The sequence below is a fragment of the Balaenoptera physalus genome (assembly GCF_965194825.1).
Source record: "Balaenoptera physalus genome assembly, chromosome: 9".
NCBI lineage: Eukaryota > Metazoa > Chordata > Mammalia > Artiodactyla > Balaenopteridae > Balaenoptera > Balaenoptera physalus.
The window spans coordinates 96,093,321-96,115,004 of record NC_138888.1 but is presented as its reverse complement, the minus strand read 5'-3'; the positions used below and the strand labels follow the sequence as shown (position 1 = coordinate 96,115,004).

The window sequence follows — 21,684 nt, the reverse complement described above, 5'->3', positions numbered from 1 at the left end:
TCCTCTTTGAAGAACAGAAGGACAAGAGACTCACCTTTGTGATATCAGCGAGGAGAGTGGGCAGCACCGATTGGGTGTCAGGATCAAGAGCTGGAAAAGACCCAACAATTTCTGTGGGTGAAAAATCACAAAGTTTGAGTGTTTCTTTTTCTTTTTTTTCTTTTGTGGTTGGAGCAGTAAAACAGCGAAGGTGCGGAAATGTGGCGATAATCAGTTCTTAAGGAGTGGTACAACAAATCATCAAGAAATCGGCATCAGATGCACTCGTGGTCATTGGTCTGAGTGATCTGCTGCAGGATGGATGCAAGGGGTGCATCTTGCAAGTCTATGGGATGAGAACAGTTATTAAGGTGGATTTTCAGGGTGTTTAGTTTTGTTGTACACATTTGGACCAAGCAGGCCAACTGATTGGCTAGGCCAGTGGGGACAAAAATATAACTAAGTTGACAAAGAAAGAAATGGCTAGAATAAATACTGGAACCAAGGACCGAATGTGAGTCCTTGAGAGTCCTACTTCTACCCTGAAGCCCAATTCTCAGATTATCCCAAAGGGTTCAACCAAGAGACCAACCCAGATGCTCTCAGAGAGGAGTCTGAAGTTTTCACTGAACTTTCCTCGCCTAGAAATTCAAAAGTGAACCAAGAGGATTTTAATGTTTACTGACAACTTTAGTGACATACCCTACATCTCATCCCAAGGGATCTTTGTAAAGTTTTCCAGAGTTGAGTTTGACTATCTAAACTACAGAAACAGAACTGACAGAGAATGCCAGTTTCATGCCATGTCACATTAAGATGGCATCTCTAGTGCCCATCTATTATGCCAAGAGTACTGGGTGAAGAGTTTCAGGCTCCTGTGTCCCTCCAGGCCCCCTCTGAGGACCCTGAGTGAGCCTGATTATCTGTTGATTTCTTTAGATCCACGATCTTCTCTCCCCACTACTCCCTGCCCTGGGAGGTTGACTTATATGGACCATATCAGTGGTTCCTTGCTCCCTGTCTTTGGGATGGCTTAGATCATTAGGCAGCCCTTCAGGCCTGGAGGTAGTAGTGGGGCCTTGGTGCTTCTAGCCCCAGGGAACTGTCCTAGTCCTCTGGGCGTTAGGGAAACCTTTATAAATAGTCCCTTTATCAAACTCCTTTCAAATTATCCTAATTCAAATGTGCCATCTGGAACCTGACCCATTTACTAGATGAGGGAACCTGGGCTGTGCCAGGGGAACAGAACTTTCCTCGGGTTCTTCTCCCTACCTGGGCTCCACTGGGTGACTGTGGTTGAGCCGGACTGAGCTGAGCCTCTTGGCTTCCCTAGAGCTATTTTTGGTGTGAAGTGGTCACGAAAGGCTCATTGAATGAGACCCAGGGGGCAGTGAGGGAAGCCAGAAATGATAAACATCCATGATTTGCCTGTCACTGAAATGATTGACTCTACAGGACCCAAGTTAAAATGACAGTGACCAGGAGACAGTCACGCTTCCTCATCTCTCTGTCAGGATGAGGATAAACTCAGAACTATGAAGTCACCCACTGACCATCAGTGAACTGAATTGACCCCATATCCAAGGACAGGTCTTCCTCCAGAGCTTTGCTGATCAGCTTTCTGAGGTCTAAAGCTGTGGGGTAGATTTCCATTTGCTTGTCTTCCTCCATCGTCCCATGAAGGTCTCCTTCACTTTCAATTTTGTTGGAATCAAAAGACAGGAGGAGGTCACCTGCAGGGCCTTTTGCTTCTGCCTTGTCTCTCTGAAAGATGGCTGTAAGTTGCATCTCTGTAGAGCTTGACCTGTAGATCGCAGGGGACACATCACATCCAAAGCCATTGTTACATGCCTTGTAGAGAGAATCACTATGTTGCTACGAAGCTTCAGGACAGCTTCAACCTCTTTCCTGACGGGCTTTTAACGAATATCACACACTTGAAACTAATTTCACTGTTTGTCAGAAATTTGAAAGGTAGAAAAAGAATTGACATCTATTTCAGCTCTGAAATAGAGTGTATGATGGGACTGAAATCCAGCTTGAAGAGAGACTATTAACTGGATCAAGTGACCATAAATTTTCACTTCAGGTCTTTGTGAAAAAGTTAATTGTCAAGAGTTGCTGGTATTGATCAGTGTTTTCGTGGTCTTATAAGTGCCAATCAGCAAGAAGGATGAATTGTCTTTTTTTTTTTTTTTCCTACAAGTAGCCTCCTGTAGGATATAGCAGGGGGACAACAATATGTACGTGTTTAGCCAAGTCAAAGCTTCAGTTCTCAAGGCTATTTCTTTTCTACTTTTTTGAAGAAGTATTTTTTAATTAAAAAATACAACACTATATTAAACATAATCTCTTCTTCCCTCAAGTTGCTTTTAAAATAACATCTTAGAAGGAAGATGTGAGAAAAGAGAAAGGGAAGTAGTTCATGATTAATTGTATTTGTTATCATATTTATTGAATCAGCACCTTTACTCATGTAAACATGAAATAGGATCCTCTCCAGCTCTGTCCTCTAGGACCAGGTTTTACCTCTTAGTTTATGCCATAAATCCACACAGAGGGATATAAAAATGTTTTAAAGGCCACAGGAACCGATAATGTGTATTCTCGGCAGTTCTTCGGGTCACACGATCAGTCAGAGCCTACAGTTGGTTATTTCTCCAATTACAGGAGCCAAGTTGGATATAGTGGGCCCTTTCCCCATTCACACTGACCTGGGAACCACGTGGCAAATTAGTTCCTCTGCTTTATTACAGACTTAGGTGGCTTGCATGCACAAGTGTGCATCCAGACTGACAACTTCCCATCACAAATGACATTTAAGAAATTGTTGAAACATACTTGCATCACAGATATGTGTTTTTATGTTTTTGTTTTGAAAAGCTTTTGAGTTTTATAGAACACACTTGCGCTGATCAGGTCACTGTTTACCTGCTTCTCCACGTAGTGATTTTGATTTGAGGGTTCTTTTCTACTACTGAGCAATTGATCAAATACTCCCATTTAAATAAGACACCAATAAAAAGACACTGGCTTATCGCAGACTTTATATGTAAAAATAATCTGTAAGAGTTTAGCACATAAATGTGTGTGTGTGGGGAAATGTACTATATTTCAAAACATTAAAAAAAAAAGGTTCAAATTACCCATCTCTTTCTTTCTTTGGTCTTCATTTCATCGTACACAACGGGAACATGCAAGGGAGAAAGAATTTTCATGAAATTTATTGAGACATTCGATGAATCAATCACATACAAAAAAAAAAGTTTCATTGTCTCCCATGTTGGTTCAGGGCTTTGAAGGAAACATATAAACTGCCCTCAGACTTTGGATAGAAGTTTAGAGGACCATATGAATCTCAGGAAGTAAACATTATTCTATGATGTTTCTTATTAGGATTTGAGCCTTAGTTCAAAGATTTTAGGTACTTAAACTCTTTGATTTCCTTATATTCCTTTTACAGAGGCTTCAAATATATCCTATACAGCTTAGGTTTTCAGTGGGGTGCTGGTGTCAGGAAGTTGTTTTAAAAAGTATTTTATAAATGGGTTTCTCATCCCCTTAGTTTATTCCTGAATGTAATTTATCTGAGACCAGACACTGGAACTGGAGTTTTGTTGACTGTGTTTTGAATTGCTTTAATCAGTAAGTCTTGAGGGGATGGAACAATTCACCATGCAACAGGTTGCAGGAAAAGCAAACACCTGTTTGCCGAGTGGGTGGTCTGTTGCAGGCAGTTTACATGCTTCTTAATCTTTTCAACAACACGATCACCATTTTATAGATAAGGGAAGATGCAGAGAGAGGGAAAGCTGTCAGTGGGAAAGTAGCAGAGCCGAGATTCCAACCCTGGCCTGGAAGACCGTAAGCCCGGGCTCGTTTTGCCACGCCACCACCTATTTGTGCCAGAAAAAAAGCCCATTTGGTCACCAGACTGACGACAACAGTTTGCACCTCTCTGGGCATATAACGTGAATTTAGTTTAGAAGCTCATCTGTCTTCACTCACTGTAGACTAGTTTGCATTATCGAGAGTTAAATGCAAATGGAATCATATCATACTCCTTTTTTTGGGCATCTTTCACTCAACATAATTATTCTGAGAAGGATTTATGCTGTTGTGCATTCCAGTAGTTCATTCTTTTGCTGAGTAGCAGTCTATGGTAAGAATATAGCACAATTTGTTTATCTATGACTCTGCTGATGGCCATTTGGGTTGTTTCCAGTTCTTGGCTAATACAAATTAAGCTGCTGTGGATATCTGTGTACACGTTTTTGAAGGAATATACCCTCCAACTAGATTGAATGATGGTTAATAGTTTCTCATATTTGCTTTAAGAGATAAAGCAATATTTAAAGTGGAACTTTTAATGTTCCTCCTTATAACTGTGTTAATAATAGATGTTCTAACTTCTTCCCAGTTGTGTTAAAGGAATCAAATGAGGTCACTAATATAAAAGTACTTGTTTAATTCTAGATCAGGTTTTATAAGAGTGAGCTCACAGAAAGAGGGTACCTTGAGGCTCCTGGGATTTTAGGTCTTCTGTGGGTAAATCTGGCTCCATGAGAAAGCAATTTCCTTCATAACAAGTTTACTTTACAATAATTCTGAGCATTGCTTTTCATGATTAAAAGTTTGCCACACTCATAAGCATATTATTTATTGTATTCGGGGATCAAAATGTTTTCTGGGAGACTAAGTCTACATAACATAATGGAAACCACTGGGAAGATGTGATCAAATATACTTTATAAGCATCCTTGACAGAAAGAAGGATAAACTCACAGAGAAAAACACACGGGAAAGATGCAGTTTCAGAGGATATAATAACTTTAAAATATTTACCTTGCAAAATTTCATCACCTAACATTTTGGTTTTCTTCTGAAACAGATTTTTCTTTTTAATTATTAGTTTTTCATTTATTTGAAGGGAGGAGATAATGAGCATTTGAACATTCACCAAGAGAACTGTTCCTATCATTTCCTTCAGATTTAAATTAAAAATTTGTTCTTTAACTGCAGTGGTCTATCCAGAAGACCTTGCATCTATGCAGACTATTCTCCTATCACCTTTTATTTCTCTCTAATCCATCTGATTTCACATGGAATACTGTAGAGCAGCATCTTGAAATAAAGAAAAATGAGTCTGCTTCGGTAAATGTTAAGGGTTTCATCTGTTGTTACTTTCATGGTTCAACATGTTCTTCCTCTGGAGTCACACACATCAGAGGGGCCTGATAGCTTCGAGAGAAATAAATGGGTGGAGCCCCCCACCTACACAGCTGTTCTTTGTGAGCATGTGGGACCCACCCTGTGGACCTTCTTGCTTTAAGACAACAGATGCGGACAGGCCAGGAAGAACTTCGAGAGAGGCCTGTCCTCCTGTTTTACAAATCCCCCTCAGTGCAAGGGATGGACTTAGAATGGACTTAGCAGAGGATGGACTTCCTCTGCTCACACCAGGGCTGATGTATGTATGCCCTGTGGCACAGTTAAAAAAATACCACATTATGATCCCCCTTGTAGATGTTTTGAATGGTGAGAACTTAAAAGAAAGATGCAAAAGTCTTGCCAAAACTCCTGAACCCACATTGGAATATTGAGATGCTAATGGATATAGGCCTGCTTATGGGAAATCTGTGGGAACATGATGGAACCCTGCTTTAGCGTGGCACTACTTTATTTCATGTCTTCTATTTAAATATTCAATTTTATAAATTTTGCATGGTAATACATTACTATGGACCAGACATCAGAATGGTATAAAAGTACGGCCAGACATCAACGTGATAAAACAGGTATTAATCGTTCCATCCCCATCCCTGTCTACCCAATTCTCTTACCCCTATAGGTACCACTTTTGATTAGTTTCCCGTCTCCCTAGGATCAGCATGATTTGCTTAAACGATGACGGTATTTAGCATTGGATAGGAAACCAGGCAATTGACATCAAGGTAACTAATTGCTGCTTTTCTGGACCTGTCTCTGCTGAGGGATTTTCCTAAGAGGTTCGGTAAATGACATTGCCAAAGACAGCGATGAGCTCTCTGCAGAAAGCTGTGTTTCTGACTCCGGAGGAAGGAAGGAGGACGGCTCCTGTGTTACTCCTTAAAAATCACCTAGAGTCACGTTCTAATTAGACAACTCCTTCATCTGAGATGTATTCAGATTTCAGGATTTGGTGGAGCTAAACAATTGGGGTAAAAGTGACCTTAAAATCCTCATGACATTGCTTTTAAAAGGGGATAGCGAGAAAGTAAGTTAAAAATTGAGAAGAGTCCGATTCTCTTACCTAAATCCTGACACATGGATTTCTTTGAATCCTGGAAGTTTCTTAAATACCTTTTGCATCTGCAGAGAGAAAGAAATTTATGAAATACACTTTGGTTCTACTGGGTCACATCTTACCTAATTGAAAAAGCCTAAACACTTTTGATGAGTTAGGGGAAAACAGTGAAAATGGAAAATTGAAGTAACGATTGAGGCCAAACTTTTTGTTCTCATTTATTTCTGAAACCCAGAGGAAAGTGTTTTGCTATTTATTTAAAAGCTGTAATTGGGTAGTTCTGACCTGCTTTACTGGTTACTTTACATAAAATATGAAATAATTTTAAGGTGGTATTTGGAAGAAACTTTTTTGGCTACAGTATTTTTATTTATACACACAGAGTAATGATCATATTTTCTGAATTAAATTATATGACTTGGAAAATATCTGTAATGTTAAAGGGATTATTAAAGTCAAACTGGCTGCTGTACCTAAATAACATGGTAGAAGCATACATCAAACTAGTGAATACAACAAAAAAGAAGCAGACTCACAGATAGAACAAGCTAGTGGTTACCAGTGGGGAGAGGGAAGGGGGGAGGGGCAAGGTAGGGGTAAGGGGTTAAGTACAAACTATTAGGTATAAAATAAGCTACAAGGATCCATTGTACAACACAGGGAATATAGCCAATATTTTATAATAACTATAAATGGAGTAAAACCTTTAAAAATTGTGAATCACTGTATTGTACACCTGTAACATACCATATTGTACAGCAACTGTATTTCAATTGAAAAAAAAAGAATGAGTAAAAAAAATAGTAGAAGCAAACTCTAATCTCATTAGTTTTGCTCTTAGATTTATGTGGACTTTACATTTTCTTGATTTCATCTTGCTCATGAGGTGCATGATCAGAACAGCTTACAAGTGCAGTACTCAATGGCTCCCAGATCCACGGCAGCCTGGCTTCTGTCTCTGGGTTCCCCCAGCAAGGATGGTCCTCTCCAAACCCAGGGGCACTTTCCACTCCTTTTCCATGGAGTCCCTGCTTTTCTCGGGTTCTTCTTCCATCTCTCTGGCCACTTTCTCAGTCTCCTTCACTCCATCCTCTTTCTGACTTCACCCTCTCCCTCAGCTGTAAGGATTCTGCAGGTCTGCATTCTCAGCCCCCCATCGCACACACGCTCCCATGTATGCAGGAAGCTCTGCTGTGGGTTCTGTGCTAGGCTCTCAGGACACATCACCATGGAAATGGGCTCTGCCCCATCCAGTTGACTCGTGGGAGGCAGGGAGGCAAGAGAGACCACGAGGAAGTGATAGCAGTTAGTAGTAAAGCGCTGAAGGGAGGGTCCACCTTGTCCCCCTTTCCCTGCACCCACTCCCCTCTACCTCTCGTTGGGGGATCTGGTTTTCTCCCACGGCTTCCACAACCACCTGCGATGCAGCTTGGAGTTCTTCACATGAAAATCCCAACTTTGCCACCAACGAAATACGCCCAAACCAGAGTGAATCTCTTCCTTCCAGATCTGCCTTTCCTCCCGGGCTCCCTATCTCGGTCAGGGTCTTCCATCCAGAGAGCCCAGCAACCCTACACACCTTCCCTCTGTGCTCCTGCTGTCCAGTCACCAATGCCTGCTAGTCTGAATTCCACGTGACTTCTGTTTCCACCACGTTCTTCTTATCCCCATGGCAGGCACACCCTCACTGTCTCCCCTCTGACACTGCTGAATGGTTTTCTGGATGCGTGTAGGGGGAGGGAAGGGAAATGGGTTTTGGGGGTGTGCTGGGGTGGGCGAAGGAAGATGTCCCCTTGACTACACTTTCTTCCCAAGTTAATCATTCCTTATCTATTGCTTTTCACTAAAAATCCTGTGATGGGCGGCAGTGCCTACTGAATAAGGTCCAATTCTTTAGAATGATATTTAAAACCCTCCACAATCTGCCCCTCCAAGTACCTTTCCATTTGCACTTCCTGCCATCCTTACCCCCTCGGCCAATATCGTGTCCTCTGGTCACACTAAACGAACTCCTGTGTCTCCCCAAATATGACGCGTACTTCCTCCGGACTTCTGTGACCTTTTTTTTCCCCTTTAGCCCCCAATGCAACTTCTCCTACCTTCTCCTCATTGACTGCCTCCCCCATGCCATCATTCAAAGGCAGCTCAAGCATCTTCTCTACTGAAAAGCATTTGTAGCTCCCCCAAGTCAGGCTCCATTATTTCTTCGCCCTACTGTTCTAGAACTTATTGCCATACGTCCTGTAAAACCGTCCATGAGGGGCATGCCGTCTCTTCATTGAGATTATGCTTCCCGGGCTCAGGGATTGTGTCCTATTTATTCTTCTTTATCTCCTTTCCGCCCAGTCCCTAGCAGATTGTCATCCATGTAGTAGGGACCCAGCAAACTTTGCTTAATCGACTTGAGAACATCTTTTCTTTCTCTAAACTCATCAATATGCCACTGCCTTGTCACTGTATCTAAAATTACTGCTGAGTCTACATGATCTATGCCAAAGATTAGAGCGGTAATGCACAGATAATCCCCAAATCACTTACGTTGGGCTTTGGAGTGCATCGTGGATTTTTTTGTTTTCCAGCAGACTGATTTACCATCTAAATTATATTTTATTGTACCAATATTAAAAGTAGTTTTGTTCCCTGAGTGTGTAACAACTGCAGGGATGAAGGTAGCTCAGCTTTTGGGTGATGCGGAGATGGCTGTACACACCTGAGTTTAAATATCGGTTCTGCTACCTTCTAGCTGCAAGACCTTGAGTTTATCACTTAATCTCTCTGAATCTTGGTCTCTTTAGCCAAAATGGGATAACAATACGTATAGCGTAAGGTTGTCATAAGGAATAACTAGTGAGTGCCTGACACGGTGAGCAGAGAGCTGGTCATATTGTTTTATTTATTTACTTAGTCTTTGCCTCCTCTACTGGATTCCCAGTTCCTTAAAGCTCGATTTACTTTTACTTCCTCAGTGGGCACATAGCATGGAGGCTGGCAAGGCAGAGCAAGCCTTCAGTCAATTGTTTTTGACAGACTTCACGGGGGAAGGACAGGATGAAGGTCCTCATAGAGGTCAAGGGCAGGGGGCCTGGGTAATAAGTTCCCGTGCCTCCACTCCCACCTCACGGTGGGCTTCATAGAGGTGAGAGAGGAGGCCAGGTTCCGCAGAGCTGATCTTTATTACGGGGGCAGGTGGGAAAGCCCGGTGGATGCCCTGTGACAAATGGCCCTGGGGCCACAAGGCGTTTGTGCCCCCAAATGCCATTCCAGTGACAGCCCCTGGCGTGGACTGTTTTAAGTGTAAGCTGCAGGTTCTGGAGCTCAAGGTTCGGACCCTGACTTGTCCATCTTTCTGGTCCAGGATACCAGCGATGCCGTTACACATCTGAAAACGACGCGTCACACACAGAACTGCTTCCGGAGAAGCCCCGGCCGCGACGTGCGCAGCAGGGAGCCTCGTGGGGAGAGCAGCCCCTAAGCCCCGGCTCCTGTGGACGGGGTTGATTGCTCCTGTCCGTGCCCTCTCTGTGAACCTGCCTGTGACTGATTAAGAATCAGCTTTGATTAGGAGGGTGCAGAAGGCATCTAAGGAGGCGATGACAAAGGCCTTCGGTTAATTCTGCGAACTTATCTTCCGGAGAACTTCTGATCATGGAGCGGCTAACCACTAAATTGCTAATTAAGTGCCCAGTTAACCTTATTAATAATGTGAAATGCACAGAGGCCGTCCTGATTCTGCTGGAATGTATGTTAAAAAAAAAGGCAGCCGTGTTGAGTTCTCCTGGATGTTTGCACAAGAGAAAGCATTCAGACAACAGCTAAGCATTCCTTTTGACATTTGTGTTAAATTGGTCATTAAGTTTAGTGTGGAAATTAAATTACTGCAAAGCACTGGCCATTAATTCCTGATTAGGCCTGAATGGCTGAGCTAACGCAAGTGTTGGGCTGTGGTAAGGCTCGCTGGTTATCTCCTGGCAGCTGCTGGGCAGTCGGACTGCTCAGGTGCCTGGAAGGGGAACAGATGTGCTGAGAAGAGCGGCTCCAGCAACCATGTAAATGGAACCAGCAAGACTGATGTAATGGTCTCTGGAACAAGATGCAGCAAGACATACTCTTCTTTGGTTGATAAATTTTCCAGAGGCATGTTCATTTGCTGATACAAAAATCCTTTCCCCATGCATATTTATTTGGGAAAAATAGAAAGTATAGCACAGTGGTTAAGAGCAGGGGTTCTGGTGCCAGGCTGCCTGGGTCTGAATCTTGGCTCTGCCAGTTAATAGGTGTGACATTGTTGGGTGTATTAATTAATCTCCCTGCATCTCAGTATCCTCACTTGTCAAAAAGAGAAATGATTTTACTTTAAGTATAGAATCCTATAAAAAATCCCGTTAATATATATAAAACGTTAAGAACAGTGCTACTATTTCGATACAGAGCATTTTAGACTTGGAAAGGCACTTCGAGGTCATCTTTAGTTTCTAAATGAGGAATCAAGGTCAGGGAAGTGATCCCCAAATTCTCATGGCTAATTCTTGGGCAGAAACAAGACTGAAACTCAGATTTAAAAAAATTATGATTTCTCTGCATTCTTTTACATCAGGTTGTTTTAGGTGCTTAGAAAATTAACAACAGGTCAGTGAAGACCGTCTATGGCCAATTATCCAATTTTAAGATAATCTGACTAGCCTAAGGATCTGTTGAAAAGAATATTTCAAAGAACAAATAGAAAAGTTAACAGACAATTCTTTAATTCATTCTATCTACTAATCCATGTCTAAGTACTTCTCTGGTTCATAAATATCCCACGCTGATGCTTTCTCTTTGAAGTTCATAGAAAAGATTCTTTACATTTTATTGACTGAATGCTGATGCAGGGAGAGGTTGGAGGTTGAGAATATTTCTGTTATTCATCCCCTCTCCAGCTGAGAGGAGGAAAGCATTGAACTTTCCAAGTACGAGAGCTAGGCACCTGTTGTTCCCTGGCCACGCTAAGATGCTTGGGCACCCAGCCTGTTCATAAACGTAGTTCATGGTTACATCATCTCATGGATGCTTCTAATTTCAATTGCATTTCTACAAACAGTTACTGAGTAGTTAACTACATCCCAAGCCCTGTATTAGGAGGTAAGCAGCAGAGATGAAAGAAGCAGTTCCTGCCCTCAAGGAGAAGCTCATGCCCTCATGGCAGTGAGTGTGGCTGGAGAGCAGAGGGGAGTGGTGACAACGAAAGCCATAGACGTGTAAACAAACAATCTCAAGACAAGGTGATAAGTGCTGTGACAACAGTGGGCACCGGGTGTTAGCCCAGAGGAGAGGCACCGAACCCAGGATGCGTAGAGAGAACATTTCATGACGAAGTTTGTAAAATGCAACTCAGGGAAGGGCATTCCAGACAGAGAAGGCAGCCCATGTAAAGACTAAAGGTAAGAAAAGATTTGCAAGCAGTTCGCATTTCTGGAAAGCAGAGTGTAAAGAGGGGGATGGTAAGGAACTGGTGTTAAGAGGAGGCTAGAAAGGAAGGCAGGAGTCTTATCATGGCACATAAATGCCAAGTTCAGCATGACAGTTTGGATTTATCCTGCAGGGGATGAAGAGCTTTTTAAGTTAACCAGGAACAGGCAGCTGCCCTGATGGTCAGCGATGGAAGAGCCATCTTGGGATAGTGTCTTGATTTAGTGACGGATGATGTGGACCACATAACTTCTTCCACTTATCACCCATGAAGAATGCCAGGCCTTTTAAAAATAACAAGTGCTGGAGAGGGTGTGGAGAGAAGGGAGCCCTTGTGCACCGTTGGCGGGAATGTAAACGGTGCGGCTACTATCGAAACAGTGCGGAGATTCTTCAAAAAATTAAAAACAGAACTATCATATCATCCAGCAATTCCACTTCATTCCAGTTCTGGGGGGTTTATCTGAAGAAAATGAAAACACTAATCTGAAAAGATTCACGGTCATTGTAGCATTATTTGAAAAGATTCATGGTCATTGTAGCATTATTTACAATAACCAGGATATGGAGACAACCCGAGTGTCCACCAATGGATGAATTGATAAAGAAGATGGAATACATCACACGCAATGCAATATTATTCAGCCATAAAGGGAATGAAATCTTGCCACTTCCGAGTGGCATGGATGGATCTCGAGGGCATTACGCTGGGTGAAATAAGTTAGAGAGAGAAAGACAAATACTGAACGATCTCACGTATATGTGGAACCTAAAAACAAACCACAACACCCCCCACCCCGAAACCAAGCTCATAGATACAAAAAAATAGATTGGTGATTGTCAGAGGTAGGGATGGGTGGAAGGTAGGAGAAATGGGTGAAGGGGTCAAAAGGTAATAAATAAATAAATAAATAAATAAATAAATAAATAAATAAATAAATAAATAAATAAATAAATAAAAAAGAATTCCTGGTCACAGGAAGATGAACCAAGAGGATTTCTGTGCTGTTGGCTCCCAGATCTGACTCCCGCCCTGGGCTCAGGTTGTGTGAGGTGGCTTCACTCACCTGAAGCTGAGACTTGGCTGCAACCTCCTGGTAATACGGGGACTGGGAGTCGGCGAGCTCTTCCTTGAACTTGTGCTTTGCCAGGGAGACGCTTATTTCCACCTTCTGTTCTAGGGCATCCTCAGCAGCATTAGTGGATTCTACTTCTCTTTCCTGGGTTAGAGTTAAAAAAAAAAAAAAAAGAGAGAAGGGATTCTGTTCATGTAAACCACGAGCAAATGGTTACATTGTATAATATATGTTGATACTGTCTCAGGAAGTGGGTTATGAAGCCTTAAGTGCTTCTAGAAGTCCTATTAACTAGCAGTGGCCTCTGAATCTCACGGAGAGACAAAGTATCAAAGCTCCAATGAGTTAATTATGTAGAATCCCTGAGAACTCCATCATTTTATGACTGTGTGCTCTTCATGGAAGCATTTAGACACACACACACTTATTTACTTTTTACCAATATCCTTTGGTTCATCTAAAAAACATCTCCTCTACCATCTAGGGTAGAAATCTTTGCCTTCTCTGAACCTTGCACTAGCAAATGACATCTGAATTGCTCATTTGGTACCTCTGATACACTCACATAGAAGTTTTTTTTTTAATATGGTAATCTTGTCACCCCACATAAAATCTCCTTGAATCCAGTGTGATTCTCACACTTCACTGAGTCCCTCAAAGCAAAAAACATGAGACCATTTCTGCACGAAACTCTCAGTGAATATCCGTGACAAGGCGGGTCACAACCTCAGCAGCCTGTCCTAGCCTATTATTTTGTCTATACATCTGCCGTCTTCAGTCATAGCACTTAGGCTATTTTGTTGCCCTTATTTGCACTATAAATTCCTTGAAGGACTGGACTGAGGCTTGCTCATCTTAGTATCTTTAGTGCATGGCCCAATGTTTGCTGAATGAAAGAATAAATATAGATGTAGGTGGCGAAAAGGATGTTAACGGGAGGATATGATGAATGTGAAATAAAATATTCAGGGGATATTTACAGGAGAAGGAGGGACCTATAGCAGACTTTGAAGGAGATGGGACACAGGTAATGTGAGAAAAGAGAGAAGGCAGACTGGAGTTGTCTTAGAAATTTTGCAGTGAATATGTTTAATCTCAATAATTTTTTCCAACAGCAGTTTTCACTGTTGATGAAACAGTATTTTTGAGAAAAACAGAACATTTAAATTCTTTGTTCATAGCAGTAGTTCCATCAAATCTACAGTCATCCAGCCTAAAGCCCAGAGAGAATGGCCAGCAGGGTCCTCATCTCTGAATTTCCATGTAGAGATGGTGAGGCTGAACTTCCTGCCTTCACCTTCTGGCCTTGATCTGTGCCTTGGAGGGAGGGTCACAGGAAGAGGAAAGGGCCAGAGAAGGCTCACAGACCACAGGGAATGGTAGACCTGTGGCAGTGGCAGCATAAGATCCAGCTTCTGATCTGGGGTCCCTTCCTTACATTACTACCCTCTTCTGGGTCTGCTGCCTGCCTTGTGCTGCCACAACCCTATCACAGGAGCAAAGGGAGGGGTGTTTGCCTGCTTCTGCACTGAGGGTCTGGGCTCAAAGCTTTTGGAGAGGTTAAGCATGTCTCCCTTTTGATTAGGAGGTGCAAACTACCGTGTATCAAATAAATAAACAACAAGGGTCTATTGTACAGCACGGGGAATATAGCCATTATTTTGTCATAACTTTAAATGGAGTATATAAAACCATTGAACCACTTTGCTGTACACCTGAAACTAGTAAAATATTGTAAATCAACTATACTTCAATTAAAAAGTCCCCCTTTAGTGGTAACCAACATTCAATTCCCTAACAATCTTGCATGCCCTTTCACTCAGAGTGGTGGCCAGTGTTGCTTTTTGCTAGAAAACACTGTTTTTATTTTTCCCCAGCTTGACATGCAGGATTTCGGTCATTTGGATATTTATCTGGTCTATTCGTGCTGCACATGAATGGGAAGAAGACCTCTGCCCTTGCTGTCAGCGTGTGATTACACTTCAGTGGAGAAAGGACTTCATTGATGGGTTGACTGATGTATTCATTCATTCATTCACCCATCATTTATTCACTCTAACGCTTGGTGAGCACCTGCTGTACATAAGGTTCTGTTGGGCACTGAGGGAAGAAGGGCCCCTGCCCTCCTGGAGTTAATAATTAAGCTGCAACTTCTCTCACTTTATCCTAGTCTCCAATCTATTTCTTTTCCTTTCAGTCCCTCCTTGGAAGAAGTGAGAACAGTGAATAAAAGGAAGTCACCGACTCTTACTTGGGGTGATAAAAATGCAGCACTAATAACAGTGAATGACCAGTCCATCCCTTGTCTTTCCCTGTTTTACTAATGAAACCAAACAGACATGTGAAGAGCTAGATTGAGAACTTCTTACTATTGTAGGCATCTTGGTGTCCGGGAGGGTGTTGTTGAGGATTTCGTTGAAGGGTGTGTCATCAGGAGGGGGAGGCAGGGATCCGGGTGAGACACTGGCAACGTCTGTGGAAATTTAAAAAAGTACAGGCACGAAAATGAGGCTGGAGGAGTTTAAATTAGAATGAGGTCATCATGACACATGCTTTTCTTGTCACTCTGGAAATTACAGATGTTAGGTGCATTCTGAACTCATTTTCTTTTAAGATCACACAAGTATGTTCTTGAGCAAAATATAACTCAGACTCTCGATCCCACTTAAATTCCTCATTATTCCTTTCCAGAACGCAAGTTTGGAGCTCCCCTAGATGTGTTACAGTTAAATGGTTTTGCCTAATGAGATCTGGTTACTTTTTCTTTTTGCGGCTATGTAAAGGACACATGAATACATTATCTTGAATTTGTTTGTTGGAAAATATCGATGACTGCCTCCAAGTTGTAGGATAATGGGTGATTTGGTTTTGTTTTTATTCTTTTCTGTATTTTCCAAGACGTATGCTATGAATTTAAATTATTTTGTAAGGTTAGAAATACAAGTTAGTTTTGAGAAAGTGCATTATACACTGTGTCAACTTCAATTAACCATTGCTTTTCAAATAACATGCTTTCATGATGGTTTGAATTAAGGTTCAGTAGCAGATGAAACGAGGAGTTCTAAGCTTACCTTTTGAAAACACAGGGGTTTCACCAGGCTCTCCTAATGTCTCCTTTGTGGATATTTCATCTTTTCTATTAGCACAATAGGAAATAAAAAAGAGATGGTGAAAAGCAGCTTGATGACAATAGAGGAAATGCATTTAAATTTGCTTATACTGAATAGACCTAAAAATTAGAGAGAAAGTATATTTTAAAACTAGGTTTACCTATATTTTCATTACAGAAGTAATCTTCTAATATATTTTCTTTGAAGAAAAATTCAAACAACCCCCAAATAATTATGTTTGACTCCAGGGGTTTTCCATAAGCATCTTGGCTTTTTGCCGTTCTGGGGAGCATTTTCATAGTAGGCAAAGATGGTTCTGGGGGTCTGATGTTTTACAGTCCCCATTGTGCTTCAACTGTGTCCTTGACATCAAAGATAATTGATCACATGATCTATGACTGAAATATTCTTGCTAAAATCTCAGACCCTCAAACCTGTAAATTCAGAGAGTCATTCAGTTTATCTGATAAAGTAAGTCTTGTGGTTACGATAATGAGAGAGAGAGATTTCTGGATAATGCAGGTGTCTTGCATCCCTATTCTGGACATAATCATTGTCTGCAATGGTAACCTGCCGGGGAGTTGTGGGTAGGTTTGCAATGCCAGGGAGTGTCATCCAAGGTCATGGTTATAGAGCTGTCTGCATATCACATTAGCCCATTCTAGCAAGCTTTATTTAGAAAGGAGTAGCAGTAGTGATAGCTATTGAAGCTCACTGAAAGATTTCTTACTATAAGCTATTAGGTCTCAAAGGATTGTGTCTGTGTTTGTACAATATAGTCATGGTTGACTGTTTGATCTAAATAGTGGCTCACGCTGATGGAAGACCAGAGGGAATGGCTAGGTCCTCTGTTTTGTAGGGGACTAGGGAGCTTGAAAGGAGAGCAGGATTCCAGTGGGTGGGGTGGAGAAGACAGGTTCTTCAGGCAGAGGGGAAGGCTGTGGTCAGAGCCCAGGATGAGCAGGGTGTGGTCTGGACGTGGTGAGGAAGTGTCATGGTGGCAGTGGTGGGATCCTGGCTCATGGAGGGCAAAGCTGGAAAGGTCAGGGGGTGAAGGCCTTGATGAATTAGTTTGGCCTCTGCCTCAGTGGAGGTCCTGAGAGGGAAGAGATGGCTCACTCAGAGTTGGGTAATTTGAGCAAAGTCTACTAAAGGCCTTACTTACTAAGTCACGGGAAGACTATATGAGCAACCACAAGGGCGATTGCAGAACCCTTGGGTGATAACAGCGAGGTACTCAAAGCTCCCCTCTCCACGAGGGGTGAGATGATGCAGCAGTTACCACGAAGCAGAGACAGAGCAGGCTCTGTGGAAAGAGAGGGCTGCCTGACAGGAGCTGAGCTGCTGCTGAAAGAGGTCCGTAGCCCTGGAAGACTCTGCAGGTTGGGGCTGTGGGGAGGTGATAAATTCGCTCACCTCACCCTGCTTCTCCCTCTGATTTCCTGATCCACATTGGCTGGTCCTTCCCAGAAGTCAGAGGCCAAGGGAGGCCAGTGAGTCAGTCCCTGCCTCTCAGCCCTCTGCCCACAGAGCACATGGAGAAGGGTGGGAGTGGATATTCAGAAGGGCGAGGGGAAGATGCGGGAGTATTTTTGAAAAGCCTTTGAACAAGCCTCAGTGTAAAAAAAGGAATATCTCAGATGTATTAACCCAGGAGCAGTTACGCAAGTTAAGGAGGGGAAGAGGTTAGAGGCAAGGATTTGACGTTTTGCACAGTGTAAATTAATAAGGTCCAGGGCCAGGTTGTGACAAAGGGAACAGAAACCAAGGAACAAATGTGGAAAGCATTATAAAGAATTGTAATTCATACAGCCCAATTTGTGTCTCTCTCTGCAGTATTATTATCTTCAGTTTTAGATTTCTAACTGTTATGAGTGTAATTTGTGAGTTTAGAGTTTGGCAACAGCATGTCTCTTCTTTAATCATTTTATCGGATGTACTTTGCTTTTTCTTTGCATTTCGATTTTCTTATTTGATATTCGGTTCTTGTAGAAGACACAGCTTAGTGCTTCAGTTTAGTTTGAGAAATACTAACACTTTACAGAATACCAAATGAGAGTTCAAAATTCAGGTTGCTCTCTGATTGCATTCAACATGTTCCTGATGTAACTAGTATTTTTCATCAGTTCTAAAAATTAAACTATTTTAATTGCTCTGTATCTAATAAGTAAAAAACATGTTAGATAATTATCACACAGTATTGCATTCATTTTATCTGCAAATATAGTGCAAACATCTATCTCGATCTGTAAGGTCTATCCATTTCCCTTTTATATACTCATTTATCTTCAGCAAAATATATGCATAAAGTGTCTGTCAGAATAACCTACTCCGATCTCAGTAGCCGAAATAATATAAAGGCACAATAGCTCAGTCTCACTCCATCATGTGATCTTTCAAAAGTCAAGAGCATGCTGCACTGTATTTTAGGTACTCACCTCTCAAGGAAGTTTCTCTGTTTTATCCTCTGTAGGAAGATAAAAAGTAATTTTATTAAGAGACAATGCCAACTGAAGAGCCAAAGTCTATTTTCATTCCCTTTTCCCTTTAACTTCATTTCAATCTGCCTGTAAAATGTTATTTTGCAGGAATAAAATTCCTGTTGGCCTTCTCAGATCTCTCTAAGCATTTCTTCAGCCAACCCTTACACTGGGGGAGCCAGTTCAAAAGGGGCAGGGTCTGGAGGCCTGGGAGGTATTTGGACCGGGTTCCCAACGCTCCGTGTTTAAACTCACTTGCTGAAGAAGATCCAGGTGTTCCTGGGAGTTGCTGAAATTTCTCCCGATGTCAGAGAGGCAGAGAGTCTCCTGCTGGCAGATGCTGACCCAGTCCTGGTATTCCCCTGGGTCAGGGATGCGATCCAGAAAGATCCGATACGCTTCCCACACTGCTTCCTGGCACACTGCAAGGCAGCGCCATGAGGAGTGAGAAATGGCCAAATCCTGAGAAGACGCCCTTCTCCCAACCCAAGTCCAATCTTAAACATGGCACGCTCTGTCATGGCTTATGCTGATACACTAGCCTATAGCCCATAGAGATTAATTCACTTAACCAATATTTATTGAGCCCCTATATGCACCATGGAGAAAAATAAAAGGGAGATAGAAATACAGGGGTGTGTGTGTGTGTGTGTGTGCGTGTGTGTGTAAGACTGCTATTTATAATAGGGTTGTTGAGGAAGGCCTCATGGTCAAGGTGACTTGTGAACAGTTTGGGAAGAGGCCCCAAGGCTGGAGAATGCTGGGCACATTGAAGAAACAGTAAAAAGGTCACTGTGGCCAGAGCAAGGCTGAGAGTCATAGAGGATGAACACGGAAGGATGTGGTGAGAGGCACAGAGATGGTGCAGGTCTTGCAGCAGTCATCTTCAACTGGGGCACAGGTACCCCGCTGTATCTGCAGACTTTCCAAGGGGTCAACAGGCACACAGACATTTAAAGAGACTCAATTTCTAGATCTCAACTTCCCTATCGTGCTTTCCTAAATTGGTTTGCCTAACAACACATCTTTCCTTCCTCACTTTCCCTTTGGCCGTCATCCTTCCCCCATCTCCCCATCCATAGTCTTCCTGTGACGGCACAGTGCCCCAAGGTTGCCACGCAAAGGGTATTTGAAATAACTGTGTTTGAGATTAAGACAGGCAGTGAACTTAGTCAAGGGCAAACACACAGTTTTTGCAAGTAGGGCAGTTTCTGATGCTTTGCCTTCAACACATTAGAAGAAGTCCTAATGAAGTCAACAGCCGATAGATCATTAAAAATAATGATGGCAGATCACGATGTCATTGTTAGCATAAAATGCCAGGGGAACTTAAGAATAAGGCTGCTACTGTAACAAAACTCCATCTGTTCCCGTCTATTTATTTATGTAACACGTTTTCTCAGCATTTAAGTGAAACTAAGGAAAAGAATAGGGATAAAATGGACGTTAAATCCTGTCTAATGTTAGCAATACATAATAGGAATAATAAATAATGGCACATGAACTAATAGAGGGACAGCGCCAAAGCAACCCCATGTATCCAGAGGCAGAAGCTAGTGGAACTTAAGCTATAGCCCCTTCATTTAAATTGGCCCCTTCCAAAGCTTTGTTCCTAATTTTGTATCTATAAACATTAGTTACCCCAAACCAATATCTGAGCTTATATCCATCAATAAAAAATTAAAAACTTTTGTCAAACTTATATCTACTTCCTTTAATCAATTATATATTAAAAATAATTATAAATGCAACTGAATCCAGAAGAACTTTCTGGAAATAAGTAAAATAAGTTATTTACTTAGGAAATAAGTAAAAAATGTAATTTCAATTTATGTACATTTTTGTTACTGAGAAGTATTTTAGAGCAACCCATAACAGACTTTTAAGTATGACCTAAATTACATTAAGATAAGACTCTGCAGTGAGAGGTGGGATGGAAATGTGGGTGTGTGGAGGAAAAGGGACCACGTGACATTGCCTGCTGTTTGGAAGGGTTTGTTCATGCATTTGTAGAGTACTTGATGGTAAGTATTGAGTATATATGATAGATTCCACTGTATATATGAGAATGCTTTAATTCCTATCTTATTTTCAATATCAATATTTACAGCTCACCAAAAGTTACATCTTACCCAATTATTTAAGCTTATGATGAAAAACTTTAGATGTCAACAGAAAAGCTCTCAAGAGGGCACCTAATTTAAAAATTATCTTAGGGGATTAAGTTAGGAAAAAAAGATAGAAGACTTTGGTCATAAGCATTTGTAATATGTTGATCTTTAACTCTGGAGGGATGAGGAGCAAGGGGGTGCTTTGGAGTAGAAGCTGACATCATCTGACTTTCTAAAGAAACCCTCTGACTGCCATGTAGAGAAAAGGGGTTATGGGTTATGGGGAGGAACAAGGTATGAGAAGCCCAGTCTGGAGACTCTTACTCCAGTGCTTTACCTTCCCTCACTCCCCACTTGGTCCACATCTGGGTTTCTCTTAGCTTTCTGTTTTAAGAGGCAAAGAGAATTCCAGACCAACAGAAACTCAGGTCATTTACTAGCGACAACCTGACCAGAACCCACAGACCCGGGAGGGGGCGGGGTTTGCAGTGCCCACCACCTCAAAAGTGCCATCGAGTTTTCCACATCTGAGGTGTGTGTTGCCTGGGGTTTTTCCTACATCATCAAACAGCCTAGGCTGAGACATTCAGCAGAAAGGCTGAGGTTCTGTGGTCAGATCTCAAGCAACTGTGGGGATACTGGGGAGGCAAGGCTCCGGCTTTCTCCAAAATCCTTGTGGCAATCCTTCCCAATAGAGTCAGACAAAGATGGTGCAGAAAGGTAAACCAAGAGGTTAGAAAAATCCAACTTCTCAGAGGTTTTCAGACTCCTCCCAGCCCTGAGATCCTTCGATGCCTCAACTTCCAAGGTTTTTATTTGAGGCTCCCTTAGCAAGGATGGGTGACTCTGCCAGTGAGTCATGGGCTGGTGCTCCTGTTCTCTTGATCACAGAAGGATTCTGTGCCTCCTGATTTGTGCTGAGCTTCCAGGATGCCAGAAAAATGACATTGGAGGAGTCACCAAAATCCTGCCCCTCAAAAATCGTCTAAAGAAAAGATACTGGTCCCTGTTTCATCCCGACATTTTGATCACTGTAAACGACAGTGCCCCAGGGAAATAATTCTTCAAGCAGCTGCAGGCATTGGTGCTTCAGGGAGAATGTTCTCTCAGAGCCTTTGGGAAAAGTAGGTTTTAGTAGGGACGAGGGCTTTCTGTGTCCCTGAGGTGGGAGAAAGGGCCGCAGGTGAAGGAGCAAGA

General features: G+C 42.2%; 1 protein-coding gene and 1 long non-coding RNA gene across 2 annotated transcripts in view; both read right to left on the bottom strand.

The window, feature by feature from the left end:
* The window catches only part of LOC309666676, a 314,729-nt gene that overhangs the window by 253,100 nt on the left and 39,945 nt on the right, over positions 1-21,684 (bottom strand). The window lies entirely within an intron of this gene.
* The window catches only part of IMPG1 (interphotoreceptor matrix proteoglycan 1), a 124,565-nt gene that overhangs the window by 69,128 nt on the left and 33,753 nt on the right, over positions 1-21,684 (bottom strand). Inside the window, exons 3-12 of the mRNA XM_082474038.1 lie at positions 18,632-18,798; positions 18,335-18,363; positions 15,858-15,922; positions 15,156-15,259; positions 12,778-12,930; positions 6,272-6,330; positions 3,126-3,146; positions 1,514-1,783; positions 687-742; positions 35-90 (exon numbers count right to left, since the gene is read on the bottom strand). Coding sequence (XP_082330164.1) covers positions 35-90; positions 687-742; positions 1,514-1,783; positions 3,126-3,146; positions 6,272-6,330; positions 12,778-12,930; positions 15,156-15,259; positions 15,858-15,922; positions 18,335-18,363; positions 18,632-18,798 — 980 coding nt within the window. The remainder of the gene's footprint in view (positions 1-34; positions 91-686; positions 743-1,513; positions 1,784-3,125; positions 3,147-6,271; positions 6,331-12,777; positions 12,931-15,155; positions 15,260-15,857; positions 15,923-18,334; positions 18,364-18,631; positions 18,799-21,684) is intronic.